The sequence below is a fragment of the Oncorhynchus clarkii genome, chromosome 29, assembly GCF_045791955.1.
Source record: "Oncorhynchus clarkii lewisi isolate Uvic-CL-2024 chromosome 29, UVic_Ocla_1.0, whole genome shotgun sequence".
NCBI lineage: Eukaryota > Metazoa > Chordata > Actinopteri > Salmoniformes > Salmonidae > Oncorhynchus > Oncorhynchus clarkii.
Genome location: NC_092175.1, coordinates 9,554,622 through 9,581,185, shown reverse-complemented (window position 1 = coordinate 9,581,185; position 26,564 = coordinate 9,554,622). Strand labels below are relative to the sequence as shown.

The 26,564-nt window shown below is 46.1% G+C and overlaps 1 protein-coding gene across 2 annotated transcripts in view; it reads left to right on the top strand.

The window, feature by feature from the left end:
• Positions 1-26,564, top strand: part of LOC139387984 (disabled homolog 2-interacting protein-like) — a 181,175-nt gene that overhangs the window by 26,817 nt on the left and 127,794 nt on the right. The window contains exons 2-3 of one of the 2 annotated variants that reach the window (XM_071134436.1): positions 6,070-6,179; positions 16,604-16,722. In XM_071134436.1, the coding sequence (XP_070990537.1) occupies positions 6,070-6,179; positions 16,604-16,722 (229 nt within the window). Of the gene's footprint in view, positions 1-6,069; positions 6,180-16,603; positions 16,723-26,564 lie in introns of those variants that run through there. The other variant, XM_071134439.1, reaches the window with a different exon arrangement.

Sequence of the window (26,564 nt, the reverse complement as noted above, 5' to 3'; positions counted from 1 at the left end):
AAGGAAAGCTTTGACTATGGACAGACTCAGTGAGCATAGCCTTGCTATTGAGAAAGGCCGCCGCAGGCAGACCTGGCCCTCAAGAGAAGACAGGCTATATGCACACTGCCCACAAAATGAGGTGGAAACTGAGCTGCACTTCTTAACCTCCTGTCCAATGTATGACCATATTAGAAACACATATTTCCCTCAGATTACACAGACCCACAAAGAATTTGAAAAACAAACCCAATTTTGATCAACTCCCATATCTATTGGGTGAAATACCACAGTGTACCATCACAAAAAAAGGGCAACCAGTGAAGAACAATCACCACTGTAAATACAACCCATATTTATGTATTTATGTTGATTTATTTTCCCTTTTGTACTTTAACTATCTGCACATAATATGAAACGTGCAACGTCTTTATTTTTTCGGCAACTTTTGTGAGTGTAACGTTTACTGTTTTTTTTATTGTTTATTTCACTTTTGTTTATTATCAAGTTCACTTGCTTAGGCAATGTTAACATATGTTTCCCATGCCAATAAAGCCCTTAAATTGGAATGTAATTTAACTGAAAGAGAGGGAGAAAGAGATGCATATACTGCATGTACAAACGCACATATCTCTACAACTGTTTAACCACCTTCTCTGCGATTCCAGCACCTTTCTCAATCTCTCATGGGTTCGTACTGTTTCTCAGAAGGAGTGAAGTGACTCACTTCTCTCCTCCATCCAGCCTCTTATCTTCCCCTGCCCGACCCAAGGCTCTGCAGCCTCTCCTATAGAGGGCCATTAACTACACTCGGAGACCCAGGCTGAGCAACGTTACAAGCCCAGCCAGGTGACTGCCATCTGGGCTTTATCATCTCCCAGGTCCCCTGAGACTCACACTGCCAGGTGGTGTGAGACTCTGTCCTATTAACCAACTGTTAGGAGGGATGGAGGGAAGGATAGGGAGACGGAGTGAGGCTAGGGAGGGCTAGGGAGGATGGAGAGATCTGTTTATGGGCAAACAGAAGTAGAGGAAGGGGGGAGGATAAGAGTGAGAGCCGTAGGGAAGGTAGGAGGGATGGCTGTTTTTTTTTCGGGCTATGGAGGAGGAAGAGGAGAAAGACATGAAGGAGGGGAGAGGTAGAGGAAGTGTGAGCGAGAAGATGCTGAAGGACGAGGTGAGGTAGAGGAGGAGGGCTTGTACAGGGCAGCGGGTGGACCTCGTTGAGACAATACTCAATACTCAAATACTCAAAGACAAAACATCTACTGTATGTGCCCTCTAGCTGACCTGACGGACAACACATACCTCTGTCTGCTGCCAGACACACAAACACACACACACACACACACACACACACACACACACACACACACACACACACACATGCAATTCCATCCCCTCCGTTCCAGCCATTATTATGAGCCGTGATCCCCTCAGCAGCCTCGACTGACACACACACACACACACACACACACACACACACACACACACACACACACACACACACACACACACACACACACACACAAAGATAAATAAAGTTCAATAAAGTGCCTGATAGGCTGCTGCAAGATAATTAATTCTCCTCAGATCTCCGGGTGTGTAAAGGTTTTATGTTTAACTCACACAGGGGCAACTTTAATTTGCATTTCTTCTTCCACAAGTGTCTTCTGTATTACCTATGTTTCGCTAGTGCATCTCCTGCTTTCCCCAGTCCCTATTGGTACACAGGTGTGTGTGTGTGTGTGTTTAACACTTTACAGCCAACCTGTAGCCAACCATTCCTCCAACCAGTGACTGAGTGTAGGATTCACAGCTGGCCCCTGCATGTGTTCGCTATGAGAGAGGAAACTACTCTGATCTGCAGTACTCTACACACATGCCTCATTATGTCGTGAGCTAATTAGTGTGTCAAATTGCACTGCATGCCTACACATGTTGCTACCATCTGCACCGTGTGTACCGTACGAGGAGAACAGGCTGCTCTTCATATGAGTCCCGGGAAAACACGTTTTACAGTCTCTCTTTACCAATTATTAAATCCTTCTAATTAAAACGTGTGTATTCTGTAGAGTAATAGTGTACCCTTTGGCAAACCTTATGCACCCTTATCTGTACTCCATTGGGCTTATGGTACAACTGTACGATTTCCTTGTAAGGACGTGACTTATTGTTGATTGACAGATGTAGCTTTGGGACCTATAGTGAAAGCCACGTGCAGTGTCGTGTTTGTTTTTTGTTGAGCTGCAAAAAAAAGAGTTGAGAGCGAGAGAGAGACTCAATTTGGCGCGGTGGTTTGCTATGCAAATTGATGGAAAGCGGTGTCGAGGGGGAAACCGTATGACATTGTAAAATCAATGTACACGAACAACAAGTTTGTAGTTAAAATTGGCAGATTTCTTTCCTCAGGGCCGTGGGGTGAGACAAGAATGTACCTTGAGCCTCACCCTCTTCAACATTTATTTCAATGAATTGGTGAGGGCACTAGAACAGTCTGCAGTACATGGCCTCACCCTAATGGACTCTGAAATCAAATGTCTACTGTTTGCAGATGATCTGGTGCTTCTGTCCCCAACCAAGGACGGCCTACAGCAGTATCTAGATCTTTTGCCCAGATTCTGTCAGACTTGGGCCCTGACAGTGAATCTCAGCAAGACAAACATCACGGTGTTCCGAAAAAGGTCCAGTAGCCAGGACAATAAATACAAATTCTATCTAGACACAGTTGTCCTAGAGCACACAAATAATTATACCTACCTCGCCCTAAACATCAACACCACAGGTAACTTCCACAAGACTGTGAACGATCTGAGAGACGAGGCAATAAGGGCCTTCTACACCATCAGAAGGAACATAGAACTTGACATCCCAAATTAGGATCTGGCTAAAAAATATACTTCAATTACTTATGGAACCCGTTGCCCTCTTTGGTTGTGAGGTCTGGGGTCCGCTTACCAACCAAGAATTCACAAAAAGGGACAAACACCCAATTGAGACTCTGCGTGCAGAATTATGCAAAAATATTATTGTGTGGAACGCAAAACCCCAAACAATGCATGCAGAGTCAAAGTAGGGCTATACCTGCTAGTTATCAACATCCATAAAAGAGCTGTTCAGTTCTACAACCGCCTAAAAGCCCTCACCTACAAAGATATGAACCTAGAGAAGAGTCCCCTCAGCCAGCTGGTTCTGCGGCTCTGTTCACAAATACAAATAGACCCCACAGAGCCCCAAGACCAAGACACAATTAGACTCAAACAAATTATGAGAAAGCAAAAAGATAACTACTTGACAACCTCGAAAGAATCAATACAATTGGAACGCTATCTGGCCATAAAAAGAGAGTACAGAGTGGTAGAATACCTGGCCACTATGACTGTCCCAGAATTAAGAAAATCCTTGACTTTGTAAAGATTCAGTGAGCATAGCCTTGCTATTGAGAGAGGCCGCCGTAGGCAGACCTGGCTCTCGAGAGAAGCCAGGCTATGTGCACACTGCCCACACAATGAGTGGGAAACCGAGCTGCACTTCCTATCCCCCTGCCAAGCATGTTACCGCCTTAGAGATACATATTTCCCGCAGATCACATGGACCCACAAATTAATTTGAAAACAAATCAAACATTGATAAACTCCCATGTCTGTTAGGTGAAATACCACAGTGTGCAATCCCAGCTGCAAGATTTGTGGCCCGTTGCCTTGAGAAAAGGGCAACCAGTGGAGAACAAACAGCGTTGTAAATACCACCAATATGTATCTGCTTATTTATCTTCCCCTACTATTTGTACTACAGCTATTTGCACACTGCTAAAACACGGTCCACAGCTGATAATATAACACTTGAAATGCCTCTCTTTTATAACCCTTTTATAACCCTTTGTGAGTGCAATGTTTGCTGTTCTCTTTCTAATAGTTTTCTGTTGATATTGTTTTGTGTCTTCTCACTTGTGTTTTTTTTGTTGTTTAAATCACTCGCTTCGGCAATGGAAACACATGTCTCCCAAGCCAATTGAAAATTGAGAGTGAATTAGAGAGAGAGACCGGTGATGTCCCCTAAACTGACACAGATCAACATTGGCCTGCCAGTGACCTCACAGAGGTCGGGGGGGGGGGGGATTGTGTCTGCTATAGAAGGTTGTGGGAGGGGGGGGGATTGACAGTACTTACATGAAGGGAGAGTTCACACTAAGCAGCGATGTCGACAGCTGTTGTATTAGGCGCACGGGACCAGTGACATTTGATTTGCTATTTCAGTGTTCACATGATGTCAAAAAAGTGCGAAAGTTTAGCTTGAGCGCTTGTTTTCGCGCGTAGCCTACTGCGAGTTGTACGGCATACTGGCGTCAGCACAGTCGGGACTGAGTCGAGGTGTATACAGTACAGGACGTTCCCATCGGTTGTCTGTCCCAGCAGGACGCGTGTGTTCTCCCTCAGTCAGACCTTGTCTTGTCCTTTTATCCAGTTACTCTGTGTGCTAAAACAGCAGACAGCCCTGTAACATAGCAGACGTTTTAATTTACTGTGGCACAGCTAATGCTGACAGGCTAACAGACAGACAGGGGAGTCTGACTACCGACACTGACAACACCAAAAACCTGTCTCCTGGTTTCTTCCTTTCCCTTAAAGTATGCGGTATCTGACAGGGGTGATTTTGTGTGGGTTTTTTTAAGGGGAAAAGTGTCCACTTTCGATCACAAGGTAGATGAACCAGAACACAATGCAAGACATGAAACCTCTCCTGTCAAAAACAAAACAACAATGAGTTATGTGCCTCAAGCGCTAATTGCTACAGTTTCGAATGGAAACATTGCCGCGAGGGGTTAAGTTAGTTCACCCATCTGCAAAAACATGGCAACCCGCGGTTAATGTCAGTCCTGTTCTGTGCTGTACCATCGTCTGAAGCGTATCGCTGTATCAACATGCATACTTGGCATGTCTCACATTCTTGGAGTGGACATGTCCCGATCTGCAGCACATGGTACCGCATGGCTCTGATAGAGTGGTAACGATCACTGTCTGTGATAAATCACTGCACATAGAACAGACACACAATGAAAGACAAAGCAGTGTCAGATCAAGATAGACCCCAGGGCTGTCTATTTAGAGACAACAAATGAAATGGAGTTGAACAAGAACATGAAAACAATGTGCAAAATTAAAGAAACGTTCTGCTGGTTGCTTAACTGAGCCTGACTTTTGGAAACAAAGCCGGTTGCACAACATGTATTTTACTCCATTATCCTGACTGATGTCCTCTCTGTCTCTATCTCTTCCCTGTCTCTCTCTCTCTCTTCCCTGCCTCTCTCTTCCCTGTCTCTCTCGTCCCTGTCTCTCTCTCTCTCTTCCCTGTCTCTCTCTTCCCTGTCTCTCTCTCTCTCTCTTCCCTGACTCTCTCTTCCCTGTCTCTCTCTTCTCTCTCTCTTCCCTGTCTCTCTCTTCTGTCTCTCTCTTCCCTGTCTCTCTCTTCCCTGTCTCTCTCTCTCTCTCTTCCCTGTCTCTCTCTCTCTCTTCCCTGTCTCTCTCGTCCCTGTCTCTCTCTCTCTCTCTTCCCTGTCTCTCTCGTCCCTGTCTCTCTCTCTCTCTCTCTTCCCTCTCTCTCTCTTCCCTGTCTCTCTCTTCCCTGTCTCTCTCTCTTCCCTTTCTCTCTCTTCCCTCTCTCTCTCTTCCCTCTCTCTCTCTTCCCTTTCTCTCTCTTCCCTGTCTCTCTCTTCTCTCTCTCTTCCCTCTCTCTCTCTTCCCTTTCTCTCTCTTCCCTGTCTCTCTCTTCTCTCTCTCTCTTCTCTCTCTCTCTTCCCTGTCTCTCTCTCTCTCTTCCCTGTCTCTCTCGTCCCTGTCTCTCTCTTTCTCTCTTCCCTGTCTCTCTCTTCCCTGTCTCTCTCTCTCTCTCTTCCCTGTCTCTCTCGTCCCTGTCTCTCTCTCTTCCCTGTCTCTCTCTTCCCTGTCTCTCTCGTCCCTGTCTCTCTCTCTCTCTTCCCTTTCTCTCTCTTCCCTGTCTCTCTCTTCTCTCTCTCTCTTCCCTGTCTCTCTCTTCTGTCTCTCTCTTCTCTCTCTCTCTCTTCCCTGTCTCTCTCTTCCCTGTCTCCCCCAGAGTCGCCCCCGGAGCGAACGGGCCGCCGACGGAGCATGCCTGGTGGTGCGCCGGACAAGATCACCCACACCATGGAACCTGCCGCAGCAGCCACGCCCTTCAGAGTCACCGTGAGTACTCGCCTGCCGGAGCACGCAGAGGGTGTGCCTGCACGCGCCCGTGTGCGTCAAGAGCGTGTGACAAAGAGAGGCAGAAAGAAAGAAATACTAACTGGAAGAGAGACTTCCGGAGACAGGGAGAGTACAGTAGTCTTTAAGATGTCACGTCAACGTGAATAGAAGTCTGGTCTCCAGGTGATTCTATGCCCGTCTGAATCTCATTGAGCTTCTCCATAACACCCATTCTGAATACACTCTGATGTACAGGTTGTGTGGAGTTATCCAGCCGTTGTAGAATGATACATCTGTGGTGCAATAGGCCTCATTTCTCCTGGCTCAAAATGAGCCACTTCTCACCATGTTTTATTCAACAGATATTTGAACTGCTACTTAACAAACATCCATAAGTAGCTTACCACCTATAAGCAGAGCGCATCCCCATCAAATTAGAGATGAGAGTGGAGAGGAGGACCTCTAGGTGAACTGTACACAGCCATCGGGAAACATTCAGACTCAAACAAACTCTTTACGTTGCCGATCCAATGGAAACGCTTCTCTGTCCACTGTGACTGGTTCAAACAGAAATTATTCCTATAGATTGACAACATATACATTGGCTTCACCCGTGTTGGTTACCATCTTTTGTCGAACTCAAGTTGATGTAGTATGCTCCTGTCTCCGTCTACTCGCTCTCCTTCCATCTATCTCTCTCTATGACAATGCCAAAACCCTCCACTCCACACCATGTGTCCACAGAATACTATTGCTTTCTGTTTACCATACCTATAAAAGATAGTTGATGTGCCTCTGACACTAACTTTGTGTACTGGAAGCCATATTAAAAACACATGAATGCCAACGGGGAGCCGTCGGGTTGAACTTCCACAAAGTGAGACTGAAGTGTGTTTTATGAACCGAGCAGTTGTTTCCACCAGGTTTTAATGGCAAATACAGCTGCTGTGGATTGGCTCGTTGAGATTATGAGTAGAGAACGGAAGTGTGGTTGTGCGTGTAGACGAAGTGTTGTGGCAAGGGGTTGCGCCTGCCGTGGCTAAACATTCATGGTGCGCGCGCGTGCCCGTACGAGCGAGAGGGTAGGGGAGAAGTTGAGAGAGAGAGAGGTAAGAGGTGAGGCGAGAGAGTGCAGAAGAGGGACAAAAGGGGGTGAGAGAGAGGAGACAAAGTGTTAGTGAGACACAGAGGAGTCCGACAGATAGCGGGTAGGCTTTATATCGATTGATCGGGTGTCAGTTAAGCTGCTCCCTGCAGGGACCAGAGGAAAGAAGAGAATGAGAAAAGAGAGGAGAGGAGAGGAATGGAGAGAATGAGAGAGGAGAGGAGAAAAGTGATGAGATGAAGCCACTGTGTCTCGCTGTAGAGTCACATGACCATTTCTCTTTCTCCTGAGTCATGAGGCCATTAAGTTCATGTTTGGATATGATATGATAGAGGTAGAAGGTACCTGGCACATTAGGCACACGTCTAGGATCAGCTTACCAAACTCAAACCATCCATTAAACCATAAGCGATAAAATCTTAAACCTAACATAGAATCAGGGTAACTTTATACCCCCCCCCCCCCCAATGAGACGACAATAGATTTAACATCAGTTTATCTGCAGATTATTCCATTTGTTTGTCATTACAGTGCCCTCTTCTGGCAAGTAAGGGTACAGTCCACTTTTTGCCCACTGTGTTTACTTGGATGCAATGTAGTGTGTGAATGCGTATGTGTGAGTGAGTGACATCCCTCACCCTCCATCCATCCTGGCCAGTTGGTGAAAGGACATGCCAGCTCTTAGCCCCCTCTCTCCTCCTGAAAGACCAGTCCTGACATCTAAAGTACCCCCTCCTAGGCTTTGAGCTAAATCTGTCAAAATGACTCTCTCACACAGTTATCCCGGCCCCGGACTCTGTCATGCAAACACACACACTGATTCGATAAGAAGACTTCACACACACTTGGTTGAAGAATTCTCTCTCTCCCCCAAACAACTAACCCATACTCTTAGAATCTTTATTTTTTTATTTAACCAGGCAAGTCCGTTACAAACAAATTGTTATTCACAATGGCGGCCTACCCCAGGCCAACCCTCCCCTAACCCGGACGACGCTGGGCCAATTGTGCACCGCCCTGTGGGACTCCCGATCAAGGCCGGTTGTAATACAGCCCGTGATCAAACCAGGGTCTGTAGTGACACCTCTAGCACTGAGATGCAGTGCCTTAGACCGCTATGCCACTCGGGAGCCCATGTGTGTGTAGGGTTCTTTGGCTGACTCCATAAGAGAACCCCTTTTTGGTTCCAGGTATAAAAAAAACTTTGTGGAAAGTGTTCCACATGGAACCCAAAAGGCTTCTACCTGGAACCAAAAGGTTTTTGGTTCCAGGTTTACCTGGAACCAAAAAGGTTCTTCAAAGGGTTCTGTAATGAGACTTTCCAAGTGGCACTGTGGTCTAAGGCAATGTGATAGTGATAAAGGGGTCACACAATCAGGGATCAAACCAGGGTTTGTTATCACAACCGTCTGTGATCGGGAGTCCCATGGGGCAGTGCACAACTGGCCCAGCGTCATCCGGGTTAGGGGAGGGTTTGGCTGGGGTAGGCCGTCATTGTAAAATACGAATTTGTTCTTATTAACTGACTTGCCTAGTTAAGTAAAGGTTAAATAATAAATAAATGTGGACAGGTGACAAACTATTTTAGGTTCTAGATGGCACCTTCATGCTAAGAGTGCAGGATACACAATTTTGTCCTGTTCTCCGCTAAAGTGGAGAGAGTGGTGCCAACCCAATTTGACTCTTCTCGTACAGCCACAAAACAAACCCTTGAGGCTGATTGCAATGCCTCGTCAAATTGATTCTGAATTAGGACTTCTTCTCATCCAATCTCTCCCTCTATCCCTCCCACTCTCCCCCCTACGTTCCTCCCCCTCGGTCTCAGATTGTTCTAGGGGTCTAATTGGAGACTCAGTGATGGCCCAGTGATTTTGTGTGTGTGTGTGGGGGGGGGGGGGGGGGGGGGGGGGGGGGGGGGGGGGGGGGGGGGGGGGGGGGGGGGGGTGTCCCCTCTGCTCAAACAAAAGACATCCCATGGGTTTTTTGCTGTCCTGACCGAGATGATTCAACAAACCGCTGGCGCAGAGGAAACGGGAGTATGGACACACACGTGCATGACCACAGCGCGCACAGACAAAAACACGCAGAAATACAGTCCGTTAGAATGAGTCATCTCAGACGTACAGGTGTTTGCATGCAGTGTTGTGGAAAAGTATTTGTCCCCTTTCTAATTGTCTCTGCTTTTGCATATTTTTGATACTCCGGTACTTTAGACGAGGTGGGTCCCATTTATGTCTGGCAAACACCGAAAACTGCATTCCACAGTAAGAACCTTAAACCAACGGTCAAGCGTGGCGGCGGTCGTGGGATGGTTTGGAGATGTTTTGCTACCGCAGGACCTGAACGGCTTGCTTTAATAGAAGGAGCCATGAATTCTGCTCTGTATCAGAGAGTTCTACAAGGCCATCCGTCTGTGAGCTGGAGCGCAGCTAGGTCACGCAGCAAGACAATGATCCAAAACACACAATCAAGTCTGCATGGATATGGTTAAAAAGCAACACATTTGAAGAAGTTTTGGAATGGCCTAGTCGAAGTTCAGTTCTAATCCCAATTGAGATGTTGCGGCAGGACTCGAAACGAACCGTTCCCACTTGAAAACCCACAAAAGTCTCTGAGTCACAGCAGTTCTGCATGGAAGAGTGGGCCAAAATTCCTCCACAGCGACGTGAGAGACTGATCAACAACTACGGGAAGCGTTTGGTTGGAGTCGTTGGTGCTTCAAGGTGGAACAACCAGTTATTGAGTGAAATGGGGCAATTACTTTTTCACACAGGGGAATTGGGTGTTGCGTAACTTTGTTAATTCAATAAATAAGTATCACATTTTGCTGTTATTTGTAAACTCAGGTTACCTTTATCTAACGTTATGTTCTGGTTGAAGATCTGATAACATTCAGTGTCGAAAAAAATATGCAAAATTATAGGAAATCTGAAAAGGGGCAAATAGTTTTTCACACCACAAGTGTCAACAAATCCATATTTGATTGTGTATTCTAGGGCTTTACTGGCGTATGTTTACTCTCTGTTATTTTACTCTTGTGTACTGCAGGTCCTTACTGGATGTATTGCTATATTATTATCTGTTTGGATATTTTTGACCCAGCCGTACCATCACGCACACACACACACACACACTAGGCCTAATTAGCTGTCAGCCTAGGTGAGTTGGGACTAACGAACGAGGCTGTTGTGACTGACAGTGTGTTAACATGTAATGGTAAAGGGGTCTCCTCTGGCTGTGACAGCCGTATCGTCATACAGCCACTCCGTTGTTGCCCGGCATGTTGCTAGCGTGTTCTCACAACGATAACCACAGGCTAGGAGAATATGTGTCACAATAATGAACGGAAAGGTGTCGTTCTGTAAACAGTCAGAGCCATGTTTAACATGTTTTGCATAAATTAGTTTGGTGTCTTGGATGGTGGAATGTATGTTATAAACTATGGAGGTTTGAAGACTCTTACGTCATTAAATTAAGTCAACTGATAACCTCAGAGCATCATATATATATATTTTTTACCTTTATTTAACTAGGCAAGTCAGTTAAGAACAAATTCTTATTTTCAATGACGGCCTAGGAACAGTGGGTTAGGGGCCTGTTCAGGGGCAGAACGACAGATTTGTACCTTGTCAAGTCGGGGGTTTGAACTTCTAACAATTTCTAACAAGGTCAATTTCTAACAAGGTCATTACATAATGTATATTGCAATGTTTTACCTTCGTTTATGCCGTCATTTAAATGCGGTGAAGTTTTTATGAATTCAAGTGTTGATCATCTTTGATAAGCACAGGGTTTGGAAATATGTGGAAGTATGGATCGTTTGCGAGAACATCTCACGACGATCAAAGCACGCGATAGTTTGAATGGCATTTAAGGTTGAGTTGAGGACGAAGAGGGCCGTCCCAGTACAGGTAGGGTGCAACGAGGGAAGGTGTCACTGTGTTAAACTCGACCCAAAATGCCCTCCGTCCCGTGTTGTCTTAGTGTGGAGCGGGTCCACGCGGGTCGGAGAGAACCGGGCAGTGACAAGGGCCTGATCGGCAAACCAACCAGCTCACACATCAGTTATACAACACATATGAGCCATGAGTCTCCAGGAGGGAGGTGGTCCTTTACTGAGTTCTCTTTTGCTCATTCACCTTCTTTCACCCCTCTCTCTCTCTCTCGTATTGCTCATCTCTCGTTCCCTCCTGTTTCTCTTTCACCCCTCTCTCTCTCTCGTATTGCTCATCTCTCGTTCCCTCCTGTTTCTCTATCACACCCTCTCTTTCGTTCACTCCTGTCTCTCTATCTAATCAGGGCCAGGATTGCCTAACCCTGAGCTAGACGAATGGCTCACCTTGGCAGGGCAGTGTCCTTGGTTCCCAGAGGCTCGGGTGGTAGATGGTAGTTGCTAGTTCTAGAGCCTGTCATTTATATTGAACCGACTGAGAGTGTACAGTGTCGGTTGCTATTCTGTATGCCCTTAACCCACTCCTACCGAACGAGTGTGATCAGAAATGAACAGAAGTGATCCGACAATAGACACCATCAACTTGTATGCAATTCGCGACAGGCAGTACATGAATTTGTGAACAGAGCGTTTCAAATCACAGAGTAAATAGGCCAACACAGCCTCATCATGTCCCCCAGATCAAATATGAGTTAGAGGAGAGAGAGAGAGAGGAGGAGTAGTACTGGGGAAAGGACCTGTAGCTTTTGTCTGTCCCTCCCCCTCTCTCTCTCTCTCTCGAAACAGCCTGTAGTTGAGGTTCAGGTCAGGGGAATGAGAGACAGGGAGAGAGAGGGAGAAGGAGAGACAGAGAGAGAGGGAGAAGGGGAGAGAGAGACCAACAACGCAAGCCAAAGCAGCCAGCCAGCCAGCCAGCCAGCCAGCCAGCCAGCCAGCCAGCCAGCCAGCCAGCCAGCCAGCCAGCCACTAATACCCCTCCCCTCCATTACCCTACAGGGACAGGACTCCATTCACTTACTGTAGTTATCTGGCTAAGAGGAATGGATGGGGCTTTCATTTGTTAGCCCAGCGCGCGTGCAGTCCTACACTCTCGCAGGGAGAAAGAGGTCGCCTTTGTGTGTGTGAGATGTGGAATTACTTCTGCTTTTTAGAGGGTTATAGAGTCGTGTGTGCGTGTGCGCGTGTGCGTGTGTTTAACTATTCCCCACAAGAAGAGTAAATTAACCAAAATTTGACCAACTGAGGACATTTTGTTAGTACCCACGAGGTCACATGCTATTTCTAGGGGGTTTAGGGTTAAGGTGATAATTAGTGTTAGGGTTAGAATTACGTTAAGGGTTAGGAGCTAGGTTTAGGGTTAGGGTTATGGTTAGGTTTTTGGGGGTTGAGGTTAGGGTAAGGGTAAGAGTACTTGTTTGGTTTAGGGGTTAGGGAAAATAGGATTTTGAATGGGACTGAGTTGTGTGTCCCCAGAAGGTTAGCCGTGTGTGTGTGTGTGTGTGTGTGTGTGTGTGTGTGTGTGTGTGTGTGTGTGTGTGCGCGCGTGCGTGCGTGCGTGCGCCCGTGCGTGCGTGCGTGTGTGCGTGTGTTAGTGGTGTGTTGGGTCACGCCTGTTCCCGAATTAAAATATAGCCTACATTTGGTGTATAATTTCACTGCAAGAAGTGTATGTATAATTATATATGTGTATAATTCTGCAGAACTTAACATGTGAGAGCTTTCTTTAGTGTATTTTTTAATTTTAACATGTATTTTGACAGGGAGTCAATGCTGAGACCGAGGTCTCTTTTCCAGATGAGCCCTGTATAGCACCACAATACACAGGGAAAAAAACACAATAAACACATTAAACTACACATTCATATACACAATAACCCAAATACAGGTTATTTTACACAACAATACAAGATAAGCAAAGCCCAATCATTTTTTTTTTAAAAAGGACAGATTCATCATGTAAACAGTCTAAAATACCCAAGAGGCATCAACTCCTCCTAGATCTACTGTCCCGTGTCCACATTTCAGTTTCCATTTAACCCATCTGAACATCAGGCTACAGTCCCCTTCAGCTCGCCATTTCGCCGCTTTTCTCTTATTGAATTCAACTCTGACGTCCCTCTTTGCCACCGTGGATCAGCGTGAGCTTTTTCTGCACCTCTCCCAAAAGCAAGTGGCGATTGGCATGTTCGGCTGATTGTCGTGCGTACAGTTACAGGCCCTAAAGCTTAGGCTTACGCACTAACGGACAAGACTGTATCCACACAATGTATTTGTCTTCTCTTTATTTCATCCCGCCCGCCCCGCAGACATAACGGCGGGGGCGGCAGATTATAAATCAGCCCACGCATCGCTCGTGTGTGTGTGTGTCTTGGTCTGCGTGTGTGTGTGTGTGTGCCTGTGTACTGAACGTGCGCGTGTGTGTGTGTCTGAAATTGCCGTGCAAACTTTCTGAGGCTCCCAGGGGATCAAACAACCTGTGACAACATACCACACACACTCTACCTCACTCTTTACCAGAGGAGGCTGGTGGGGGGTATCTATAGGAGGACGGGCTCATTGTAAGGGCTGAAATGGAATGAATGGAACGGAGGCAGGTAGCCTAGCGGTTAAGAGCGTTGTCGATGTGCCCTTGAGCAAAGCACTTAACCCTAATTGCTCCTGTAAGTCACACTGGATAAGAGTGTCTGCTCAATGACTAACGTGTAAATGTAAGTCACACTGGATAAGAGTGTCTGCTCAATGACTAACGTGTAAATGTAAGTCACACTGGATAAGAGTGTCTGCTCAATGACTAACGTAAGTCACACTGGATAAGAACTAACGTGTAAATGTAAGTCAAACGTGGTTCTCACATGTTTGATATTTGAAACCGTTCCATTCCAGCCATTACAATGAACATGTATGCCAATAGCACCTCCAACCAGCCTCCTCTGCTCTCTAACCCAGCCCCCCCCCCCCCCCCCCCCTCCATCTCTCTCACTCCTCGTTGGTAAGACAGACATGTCATGTTGTGAATGGCCTGATTGGAGGCTGTAACTAAATAAAGATGCCAACCTCATTACAGCGTCATGCCATAAATACTCAAGGTGAATAGTCTGACTCACTCTACCCTATGATTACCCCATTCCTTATTCAAACACTGCGCGCGCACACACACACACACACACACAGCACACATACACACAAACCAAGGTCTGCTTGTCAGCCAAACCCAGCCGCTCAATAACATGACTGATTTATTTTGGCTAATCCCTCAGCCGGGGAGTCATTGCATGGATGGGAGGAGAGGAGAGGAGGAAAGAAAGAGAGGAGAGGAGAGCAGTGGGGCTGTCTAGACCTCCCAGCCATCAGGACTGATGAAGCTTTATTCATTTAGCTAATTGGATTTGAAGAGGCTGGCTGGAGCATACTAGAGAACCAGCTACAGGCTGTGCCTCTGCACCTACATGCGGTTTGGTTACCTTATCCCACATCACTGTACGTTTCTGTACATAAACACACATTTGAAAAGACACAAAGCGTCTGTGGCCATGTGGCGCTGCCCCACATACCTCATGTGTAGCCATGTCAACAGCGATTGAACTTTGAGTGCATTGTGTCGTAAGTTCCTGTGTCTGGAGGAGTGGACAGCGGATGGTCTTTGTTCCCTATCCAGAGAATGACAATAACACTGTTCTCTGTGATCTGCTGGCCAGGTTCTATCACTAGTATTGTGCCTGCAACAGTTCCACGCCACTTGGCCACACGCACACACTCATTCACATTGCAGGTGTTAATTATACAGGTGTGTTATCAGCGGGATGGAGGCCTGTTTATCGTTTGTTTTCTGTCAGCGTCCAGGGTAGGTGTGCTGCAGGCTGTTTGTGTTTGTGCGTGCCTGTGTGTATCTCTGTGTCTGTGTGTGTATGAGTGGCATCGTGGAGGCAACCGCGTCAGGTGGAAGCAACCGCGTCCTCACGGAGCAGCAATACGTCTCTCGCACTCTCTCTTTGTCTCTTTTCCTACAGTTCTTTCTCTGCCCAACCTCCCCCTCTCCCTTCACCTCAGACAGATTGAGGGCACACTAAAGTGACTCCTCTGCTCTCCTCTCTCTCAGTGCGTCTTAATGTCGTTATCATCACTCCCTTCTCTGCTGTGTCAGCTGGAAATCACAAGCTAGGCCTTTTGTCCTCCCCAAAAAACTTGCTGTGTTCCTTTTCTACGCCACATTTCTCTCTCTCTCTCTCTCTCTCTCTCTCTCTCTCTCTCTCTCTCTCTCTCTCTCTCTCTCTCCCTCTCTCTCCCTCTCTCGCTCTCTCTCTCTCGCTCTCTCTCTCTCTCTCTCTCTCTCTCTCCCTCTCTCGCTCTCTCTCCCTCTCTCTCCCTCTCTCTCTCTCTCCCTCTCTCCCTCTCTCTCACTCCCTCTCGCTCTCTCCCTCTCTCTCTCTCTCTCTCTCTCTCTCTCTCTCTCTCTCTCTCTCTCTCTCTCTCTCCCTCTCTCCCTGTCTCTCCCTCTCTCCCTCTCTCTCTCCCTCTCTCCCTGTCTCTCTCTCTCACTCTCTCTCTCTCACTCTCTCTCTCGCTCTCTCTCTCTCTCTCTCTCTCTCCCTCTCTCTCTCTCACTCTCTCTCTCTCTCCATCTCTCTCTCTCTCTCTGTCTCCCTCTCTCGCTCTCTCTCCCTCTCTCTCTCTCTCCCTCTCTCCCTCTCTCCCTTTCTCGCTCTCTCTCTCTCGCTCTCTCCCTCTCTCGCTCTCTCTCTCTCGCTCTCTCGCACTCGCTCTCTCTCTCAATGCCAGCCAACAGTTTCTATGGAAACAGAGAGGTACTTGAGGGAGTCTGACATGGGATGCAGATGTGGCGGAGTAGGATCTTGAGAAAAGTGCAGAGAGAGAACGAGAAAGGGAGAGGGGGATTGGGTGAAAGGGTGAACGCTAAAGCTGAAAAGATAAATAGACGGACTGTGAGTGACTGATTAGTGGTGTGTACAAGTGAGAGTGCGAATATTTCCTTTGAGGGCGTGTGACATCTCTCTAAGGTCTCATATAGCCTCATATATACAGACAGTTCTCAATCACCAGGCCTGTCTGTCCTTGACTTGACTTTCCATGCCCATCTATGAGCTATTATCGATCATTTATTCACTGGACAGACATTGCTTTATCAATAGAATTATTACTGTAACGTTGGACTGATTGGAAACATCTACTCATTCATTTCATGTCATTATCCTGTGTCAATATGTTGTTATTGATGACCTTTCTCCCTCCCTCCCTCCCTCCCTCCCTCCCTCCCTCCCTCCCTCCCTCCCTCCCTCCCTCCCTCCCTCCCTCCCTCCCTCCCTCCCTCCCTCCCTCCATCTCTCCATCTCTCCCTCTCTCTCTCTCCAGGGCTTTCTGAGTCGGAGGCTGAAGGGTTCTATAAAGCGTACTAAGAGCCAGCCCAAACTGGACCGTAACTCCAGCTTCAGACACATCCTGCCTGGCTTCAGGAGTGTGGACAATGAGAGGTACAGTCGGCCCAGTGGTTGTACATTAAAGCTGTTTTACGCTGTGGTTTCACACTGGTATTAGTTTGTGTGTGGGGGCCTGTGTTGATACTGGATCTTTGTTCTGCCTTTTGGGGGATTTGTGTGTTTGTGTTTGCTTGTGTGCTGGCAGATCTGTTTTGTTTGGATGCGTCTTTGACTGATGGCTGGTTACGGAGGTCGCTGTTGACATGCTTGTGTTGTCAGTGAAAACCAGCCGAGCTCTGCTCTCCAATCTGTCATTCCAACTCTCCCTCTCTTTCTCTCCTTCTCTCTTTACTTCGGTTTCTGCTTCGCTCAGTTTTCCTCCCTCTTTCCCTCCCCCTCTCTCCCCACCCTCTCTCCCTTCCTCCCTCCCTCCCCTCTCTCCCTCCTCCCCGATCCTTCTCGCTCCCTCCCTCTCGCTCTCTCTCTCTCTCTCTCTCTCTCTCCGTCTCTCTGTGGGCTGAGGCTGAGTGTGATGGATGTGCTCTCCTCTGCGTGTGTCTTAGTGGTGACACTCTTACCTCTGTGGCCATGCTGCTGCAGCGTAGACTGGACCAATCGAAGCCCAGGGCCCTGGCTCTGTCTGTCTCACAGGTGATTTATGGCTAAATGTCACACATCTTACTCCAGGTTCCCTTTTACCCTTCACTTGCCATTCACCACCAGTTCTATTACATGTGGCCGGTCCCTTCATGTTGAAATGCCAGCTCCATTCGAACCCTATTGGATATGTGAGTGAGCAAAATAATATGTTTCGCAACGAATCTCGGTGGGGAATGAATGTGGATTTCTGAGTCACGCTGGTTCCTCGCCCTGAGCTCATTTGGAGTGATTTTGATTAGCTGTTACTCTAAAGGAAAATCTTTAACAAGATCATGTCATTTACTCAGGAGTTCGAAATCAGCCGCTTTGAAAACAGTTTTTGCTCTATTCAAACGATCCCAATTAGGTTTCATCCCAGAGAGTCTAAGTTGTGTTTTCACTGCTCATCCTCCTACACTAACACTTTGTGTTTGACTGTCCCTTTTATTCGTGTCAGATAAAGACTCTTAGCTCTGCTGGCACTTTAAACAATGATTGGGTGGGATCGGAGATGAGGTGATCTGTCTGCCTGGGCTGGGTAATTAGTAGGGATATAAAGGAGCACTGTACTTGTACGTGGAGTTCTTCTGTCTCTCTGCTGCTCTGAGCCTGTCAGAAGGTCTGTGTGTGTGTGTGTGTGTGTGTGTGTGTGTGTGTGTGTGTGTGTGTGTGTGTGCGTGTGCGTGTGTGTGTGCGTGTGTGCGTGTGTGTGCTGCTTTGAGCTTGTCAGTAGACTCTGCTATAGCTGGAGACTACCCACCTACTTTTAATGAGCCATTAGAATCAGGAAGTGTCATCATGGAACATTGTGAGTTTTCTGTCAATGTAGAGCAGAGTGGAGTGCTGTTCTGTTCTGTTCCTCCCACTGCTTGGACAAATTATACCATGGCTACATGGCTCTATCTCCTTCCCCCTCCCTCCCTCCCTCCCTCCCTCCCTCCCTCCCTCCCTCTGTCCCTTTTTCTTTCTTGTTCTCTCTCTTGGTCTCCCTGTCTCGGACTGTGGGTTTAGTTTCCCTCTGTGTTTTCCTGTGATAAAGCGCTCAGTACAGAACGCAAATGTCGGACAGGAAATTAGACCGTCCAGGAAGCTCCTTATCTCCCCTACAACGCCACAAACACACATACACACACACACATCATTATTTTTATACACCCACCCACGTACACACACACGCAAGACTGATAACAGTTTCATTTCTACCATCTAGTATCGAGGGACCCAGGTGACACTTTGATACATTCCCCTACCAGTACAGTGCAGTGTGTCTATGTCATTAACTTCCCCCCCGTAGAATGTGATCTCATGTGAAGGAATTTGATGACACTCCACTGTCTGTCAGCTCAGTAACAGGCTTCCCACAGGGCAGAGTCCCATACACACTGAAACTCACATGGCCCACAGTCACATAGAGTCAGTCACATGCAACTGAACCTCCAGAAACATCTGAGGTGGGACGGGGACGGAGGATAGGGGAGTAGGGCGAGGAGGATGGGGAAGGGGGAGGAAGGATGGAAGAGGGAGAACGCACACACCCGTTAACAACACACACGGTCCCATTAAAGCTGAATCTATCTGTCTGTCACTCAGACTGACCTGCAGATGAACAGCAGCTGGACAACATGAATTATTCAAAACGGTTAATCAGCAACGACCTGGGAATAGTTACAGGGCATTGGTATTTTATTAGGATCCCCATAAGCTGTTACTCTTCCTGGGGTCAACACAAACTTGAAACGTGACATAATACAGAACATTAATAGACCAGAACAGCTAAAGGACAGAACTATATACAGTTTATTACAGCACACACAGCCTACATATCAATACATGCACATAATGTTTAGGTCAAATATGGGAGACGCGTTGCTTCATCTGGTTTTTGTTTGTAAACAGGTTTGCTGCTTATTTGAGCAATATGCAATGGAACAGGGTTCCATGCAATAATGGCTCTACAGTATATACCGTATTTGGCTTCCCTCCAGGCTTAAGGGCAAACCCCTTACTCTAGACTAAAATTAAAGACATGACAGATAGGAGAGGCCATAGAGTGGAGGGGAGAGGATGGGGATGAATGAGCCAATGGAGATTGACAGACAGGAATACACACACACACACACACACACACACACACACACACACACACACACACACACACCACAGAAAGATACAGTACGGAGCAGATGTATGTATCGGCTGATCAAAGAGAAGTGTGGTACAACACAGATACACAGACCAGTCTGTCCATGTTGCAGCCAGATACCCTAGTAATGTTTTATATACTGTTAACCAGCACTCCTAATTCCCTGAGGAATATGTTACTGTGTGTGTGTGTGTGTGTGCGTGTGTGTGTGTGTGCGTGTGTGCGTGTGCGTGTGAGCATGAGTCAGGCATTCATGTGTGTCTCATTTGAAGGAGTGGCAAAAGTTTTAATGCACATGCCTAATCAGCCCACTAGTGATATAGACTGCTGCAGTCATCAAGATACCATCTCTGTATCCTCTCTACGGCCTGAGGAGAGCAGTGTTATCAGGTAACACAATGAGTTGAGCTCAGTGGGAGGTCTTTCTAATGGAAGTATAATGACAAAGGTATTGATGGGTCAATTTCTCCAGCCCAGATGCATTTTATAGCCTCCTATAGCCTGCTGTTTCTGCTGACAGCAGCTACAGATGTAGAATCTTAATTTGATCACTCTGTTGCAGGAGAACTTCATTTTAAACTTATAGTGTATTTGAGGTTAAAAAAAGGCCTTGTAAGTTTATCATTTCCACTTAGAAATTTGACTTGATTTTCTCTTATGGAACATGTATGAACCCCCTACAAAAATGTCCATTAATTATAATCCACATAATGATTCACATTTCCTGTTGCTGAAGGATTATTTTCCTGCTATAACAAACTGGCTCAAGTGAATATTTTTTTTCTCACCCATCTTTGTTTAGCCTCTAATTTGATCAGGGAGTCTTATCTACACACAATACCTCATAATGACAAAGTGAAAACATGTTTTTAGCAAATCTTTGCAAATGTATTGAAAATTAAATACAGAAACATCTCATTTACATACAGGTCCACAGAACTTTGACCTCTAGGGCACATAACAGAATTAGCCATATAAAGGTGTTTAAAAACAGAATCTCAACTTTGTTGACAAGTGGTTCTGAAAGGTCATGAAATGACCTTTCAAGTGATAGTGACTTTAGAAAGTGTTCACACCCCTGATTCAATACTTTGTAGAAGTACCTTTGGCAGTGATTACAGCTGTGAGTCTTTCTGGGTAAGTCTCTAAGAGCTTTCCACACCTGGATGGTGCAACATTTGCCCATTAATCTTTAAAGAATTATTCATGCTCTGTCAAATTGGTTGTTGATATTTTCTAGACAACCATTGTCAGGTCTTGCCATAGATTTTCAAGTAGATTGAAGTCGAAACTGTCATTCAGCCACTCAGGAACATTCATTGTGTTCTTGGTGAGCAACTCAAGTGTAGATTTGGTCTTGTGTTTTAGGTTACTTACTGTCCTTCTGAAAGATGAATTCATCTCACAATGTCTGGTGGAAAGCAGACTAAACCTGGTTTTCCTCTAGGATTTTGTCTGTGCTTAGCTCCATTCTGTTTATTTTTTATCCTGAAAAACTCCCTAGTCCTTAACGATTACAAGCATACCCATAACATGATGCAGCCTCCACTATGCTGAGTAGTACTCAGTAATGTGTTGGAATTGCCCCAAACATAACACTTTGTATTCAAGACAAAAGTTGAATTACTTTGCATGTTTTTGAATATTTTTATTCTGTACAGGCTTCCTCATTTTTTTTTCTATTAGGTTGCTTTGTGGAGTAACTACAATGTTGTTAATCCATCCTCAGTTTTCTCCGATCACATTGTGAAATCCCTGACTGTTTTTCTTCCTCCCCGGTAAGCAAGTTGGAAAGGACACACTATCAGGGGCGGCAGGTAGCCTCGTGGTTAGAATGTTGGGCCAGTAAACGAAAGGTAGCTATATCGAATCCCCGAGCTGACAAGGTAAACATCTGTTGCTCTGCCCCTGAACAAAGCAGTTAGCCTACTGTTCCAAGGCTGTCATTGTATTGCATAGTTGCAATAATTGCATAGTAAAATAAATAAATAAAACATCTTTGTATTGATGCATCATCCAAAGTGTAAATTATAACTTCACTGTGCTCAAAGGGATAGTCAATGCAAATAGTCCGGGTAGTCTGGTTAACTGTTCAGGAGTCTTATGGCTTCGGGGTAGAAGCTGTTAACAAGCCTTTTGAACCTAGACTTGGCACTCCGGTACCGCTTGCCGTACGGTGGCAGTGAGAACAGTCTACGACTAGGGTGGCTGGAGTCTTTGACAGTTTTTACGGCCTTCCTCTGACACAGCCTGGTATAGAGGTCATAAATGTCAGGAAGCTTGGCCCCAGTGATGTACTGGGCCGTACGCACTACACTCTGTAGTGGCTTGGAGTAGGAGGCCAAGCATTTGCCATACCAGGCTCTCAAAGGTGCAGCTGTATAATTATCTTCTTGAGGATCTGAGGACCCATGCTAAATCTTTTCTGTCTCCTGGGGGGGAATATGCATTGTCATTCCCTCTTCACGGCTGTCTCGGTGTGTTTGGACCATCTAGTTTGTTGTTGATGTGGACACCAAGGAATTTGAAGCTCTCAACCTGCTCCACTACAGCCCCGTCGATGAGAATGGGGGCATGCTCGGCCCTTGATCATATTGAGGGAGAGGTTGTTATCCTAGCATCACACTGACAGGTCTCTGACCTCCTCCCTATAGGCTGTCTCATCGTTGTTGGTGATCAGGCCACCCACTGTTGTGTCGGCAAACTTACTCATGGTGTTGGAGTCGTGCTTGGCCATGCAGTCATAGGTAAACAAGGGAGTACAGGAGGGGACTGAGTAAGCACCCCTAAGGGGCCCCCATGTTGAGTATCAGAGTGGCAGATCTGTTGTTACCTACCCTTACCACCTAGGTGCAGCTCGTCAGGAAGTCCAGAATAAGATGGCGCCGAAGAACATGGCTGACGTTTTACATTCTCCCAACCAATTGTGCTATTTTGTATTTTTTGGACATTTTGTGTAACTTATTTTTTTACTTATTGTGTGCATGATGTTGCTGCTACCGTCTCTTATGACGGAAAATAACTTCTGGACATCAGAAAAGCGATTACTCACCGCGGACTGGAAGAAACTTTGTCCTTTAATGAGTCTGTTCACTGGAACAGGCCCAGGTCCAGATCCACGCCATTGGCGTGAAGAAAAGATACCGGAAAAGAGGCCGCAGATCAGGCACCCTTCTGAGAATCCGGAGGTGAGCGAGTAACTGCATTGCCTTCCATTCTTCTCGCTAATGTGCAGTCATTGGAAAATAAAATTGATGACCTACAATTAAGATTATCCTACCAACGGGACATTAAAAACTGTAACATCTTATGTTTCACCGAGACGTGGCTGAACGAAGATACGGACAATATAGAGCTAGCGGGATTTTCCATGCACTGGCAGCAAAGAGACGCTACCTCTGGTAAGACGAGGGGTGGGGTTGTGTGTGTTTTGGTCAATAACAGCTGTTGCGCAATGTCTAATAATAAAGAAGTCTTAAGGTATTGCTCGCCTGAGGTAGAGTACCTCATGATAAGCTGTAGACCACACTAACTACCAAGAGAATTCTCATCTGTATTTTTCGGAGCCGTCTATTTACCACCACAAAACGAAAGCTGGCACTAAGACCACTCTCAAACAACTAAAATGTAAGCCTATATTCAGTAGTCAATAGTCATCAACGTTGTTCCCGGTTGGGTAACGGGTAAACAAAAGAATGTCATAACAAAGGCATAGGCGTCATCTTGACCCAGTTAGCTGCATCAGTGTCACCCTGCAGTTGACTTGGACTGCGTCTGACAAGGCCATAAGCAAAGAAGAAAATGCTCACCCAGAAGCGGCACTCCTAGTGGCCAGGAACTTTAATGCAGGCAAACTTAAATCAGTTTTACCAATTTTTTTACCAGCATGTCACATGTGCAACCAGAGGAAAGAAATCCCAGACCACCTTTACTCCACACACAGAGATGCATACAAAGCTCTCCCGTGCCTTCCATTTGGCAAATCTGACCATAATTCTATCCTCCTGATTCCTGCTTACAAGCAACAACCAGTGACTCACTCAATACGGAAGTGACTCACTCAATACGGAAGTGGTCAGATGACGCGGATGCTAAACAACAAGACTGTTTTGCTAGCACAGACTGGAATATGTTCCGGGATTCATCCAATGGCTTTGAGGAATATATCACCTCAGTCATCGGCTTCATCAATAAGTGCATCGATGATGTCGTCCCCACAGTGACTGTATGTACATATCCCAACCAGAAGCCATGGATTACAGGCAACATCCGCATCGAGCTAAAGTCTAGAGCTGCCGCTTTCAAGGAGCGGGAGACTACGCCAGACGATTAAAAGAAATCCCGCTATGCCCTCAGACGAACCATCAAACAAGCAAAGCGTCAATACAGGATTAAGACTGAATCCCACTACACCGGCTCTGACGCTCGTCGGATGTGGCTGGGCTTGAAAACTATTACGGACTACAAAGGGAAACCCGGACGCAAGCTGCACAGTGACGCGAGCCTACCAGACAAGCTAAATGCCTTTTATGCTCACATCGAGGCAAGCAACACTGAAGCATGCACGAGAGCACCAGCTGTTCTGGATGACCGTAGAGGCACCACAACCTACGACCCCTATATCTCTGTCTCTTCTTCATGCGAATGACTGGGATTTGGGCCTTTTCCGGTGTCTGAAGTAAATTCTTCGGTTCCGACACGTTAGAAGAAAAAAATGGTTGTCCCGTACGAGGTGAGTAATCACTGTTCTGATATCCAGATGCTATTTTTGGTCATAAGAGATGATGGCAAAAACATTATGTACAAAATAAGTTGGAAATGACGCGAAAAAAAACCCACACACAATAGCACAATTGGTTAGGAGCCGGTTAAACGCCAGCCAACTCCTGTCGCACCATAATTATTAAATTCACTGTTCAACTGAGGGACCTTACAGAAAATTTTGCACGCCCAATTTTTCAGTTTTTGATTTGTTAAAAAAGTTTGAAATATCCAATAAATGTCGTTCCACTTCATGATTGTGTCCCACTTGTTGTTGATTCTTCACAAAAAAATACAGTTTTATATCTTTATGTTTGAAGCCTGAAATGTGGCACAAGGTCGCAAAGTTCAAGGGGGCCGAATACTTTCGCAAGGCACTGTAGGCTTGCCATAACAATGGGGTTGAATACTTTTTGACTCAAGGCATTTCAGCTCTTCATTTTTTATTCATTTGCAACACAAAAAAAATGAAAAACAGAATTCCACTTTGACATTACGGGGTATTGTGTGTAGGCCGGTAACCAAAACATTTCAACGTAAATCATTTTAAATTCAAGCTGTAACACAACAAAATGTGGGAAAAGTCCAGGGGTGTGAATACTTTCTGAAGGCAGTGTAGATCATTTTCAGGAGGCTGGGTCAAAAAATAACCCAACGTGTGTTGTGTCCAATATTTACCCGGTGCTGGGTTTTTAGCACAGCATTTCATTTTAGAGTCTAGAGAATAAGGTCATGTTTTTCTCATGTCAACTACCTTCCCTGTGGTATTTTCTCTCTGTTGCATCACGTCAGACAGATATCCCAGTGTTTCTGTGTGTATTACAATCCAACACCATCTCTTCACGTTCTTTGTATCATTAAGCTCAGAACCAGAGGAGCTGCAGTCCTGCCGAGTGAGTGTGTGTGTGTGTGTGTGTGTGTGCGTGCGTGCGTGCGTGCGTGCGTGCGCGATTGCTGGGAACACATCACGCTGTCACACAAACACTACTGAAAAATGCTTATCTCAGTCATGTAATTCCTCCTTATTTTAACACACACACATAAACACACAAGTACACACAATAACACACACCCTCACCAACTGTGTCATTCTTTCCCCGTCTCCTTAGTCCAATTACCAAATCCGTTTGCATTACCTAATTTCTCTCTCTCTCTTTCTCTCCCTCCTTCCCCTCTTCCCACCTGTCCATCTATGGGTAATGTGATTATAGTGTGTGTGTGGATGTTTGCAATTGTGGTGTGTGTGTGTGTGTGTGGTGTGCCAGACGGGTTTGTGCTCTTTTCATGCGTGCGTGCCAGGGTCTGGGTCTGGTTCATATTCATCTGTCTGTCGGCAGATGAATCAGACAGCATCTCTCTTTTGATCTCTCTTGGGAACACAAATCACAGTTCAATTGCACCTCCGACGGCCACAGGATGGAGAGGAGTGAGAGTGTGTGTTGGGCTGTGTCTGAGTTCTGAGAAGACATGACTCATTGGCCCAGGTGGAACACATGGCTGCTCCTTCGTGACAAATGTTGTTATAAGAAAGGGAAACCTTATATTTTATTACGTTTTATTCATAGCCCCCCCCCCCCCCCCCTCTCTCTCAATTCAATTTCAATTCCAATTCAATTTAAAGGCTTTATTGGCATGGGAAACATACAGTCTGTTAACATTTCAAAAGCAAGTGAAGTAGATAGTAAACAAAAGTGAAATAACAATCAAAATGAACAGTAAACATTACACTTACAAAAGTTCCAAAAGAATAAAGACATCTCAACATTGTACTCCTGAGTGGCACAGCGGTCTAAGGCACTGCATCTCAGTACGAAAGGGGTCACTACAGTCCCTGTTTCGAATCCAGGCTGAATCACATCCAGCTGTGATTGGGAGTCCCATAGGGCGGCGCACGATTGGCCCAGCGTCGTTCTGGGTTTGCCGGGGTAGGCAGTCATTGTAAATAAGAATTTGTTCTTAACTGACTTGCCTAGTTAAATAAAGGTTAAATTTTAAAAAATGCAAATAGTTAAAGTACAAAAGGGAAAATAAATCAACATAAATATGGGTTGTATTGACAATGGTGTTTGTTCTTCACTGGTTTCCCTTTTCTTGTGGCAACAGGTCACAAATCTGTGTCTCTGATATGGTCATGCATTTGGCAGGAAGCTAGGGAGTGCAGCTCAGTTTCCACCTCATTTTGTGGGCAGTGTGCATATAGCCTGTCTTCTCTTGAGAGCCAGGTCTGCCTACGGTGGCCTTTCTGAATAGCAAGGCTATGCCCACCTGGTCTGTACATAGTCAAAGCTTTCCTTAAGTTTGGGTCAGTCACAGTGGTCAGGTATTCTGCCACTGTGTTACACTCTGTTTAGGG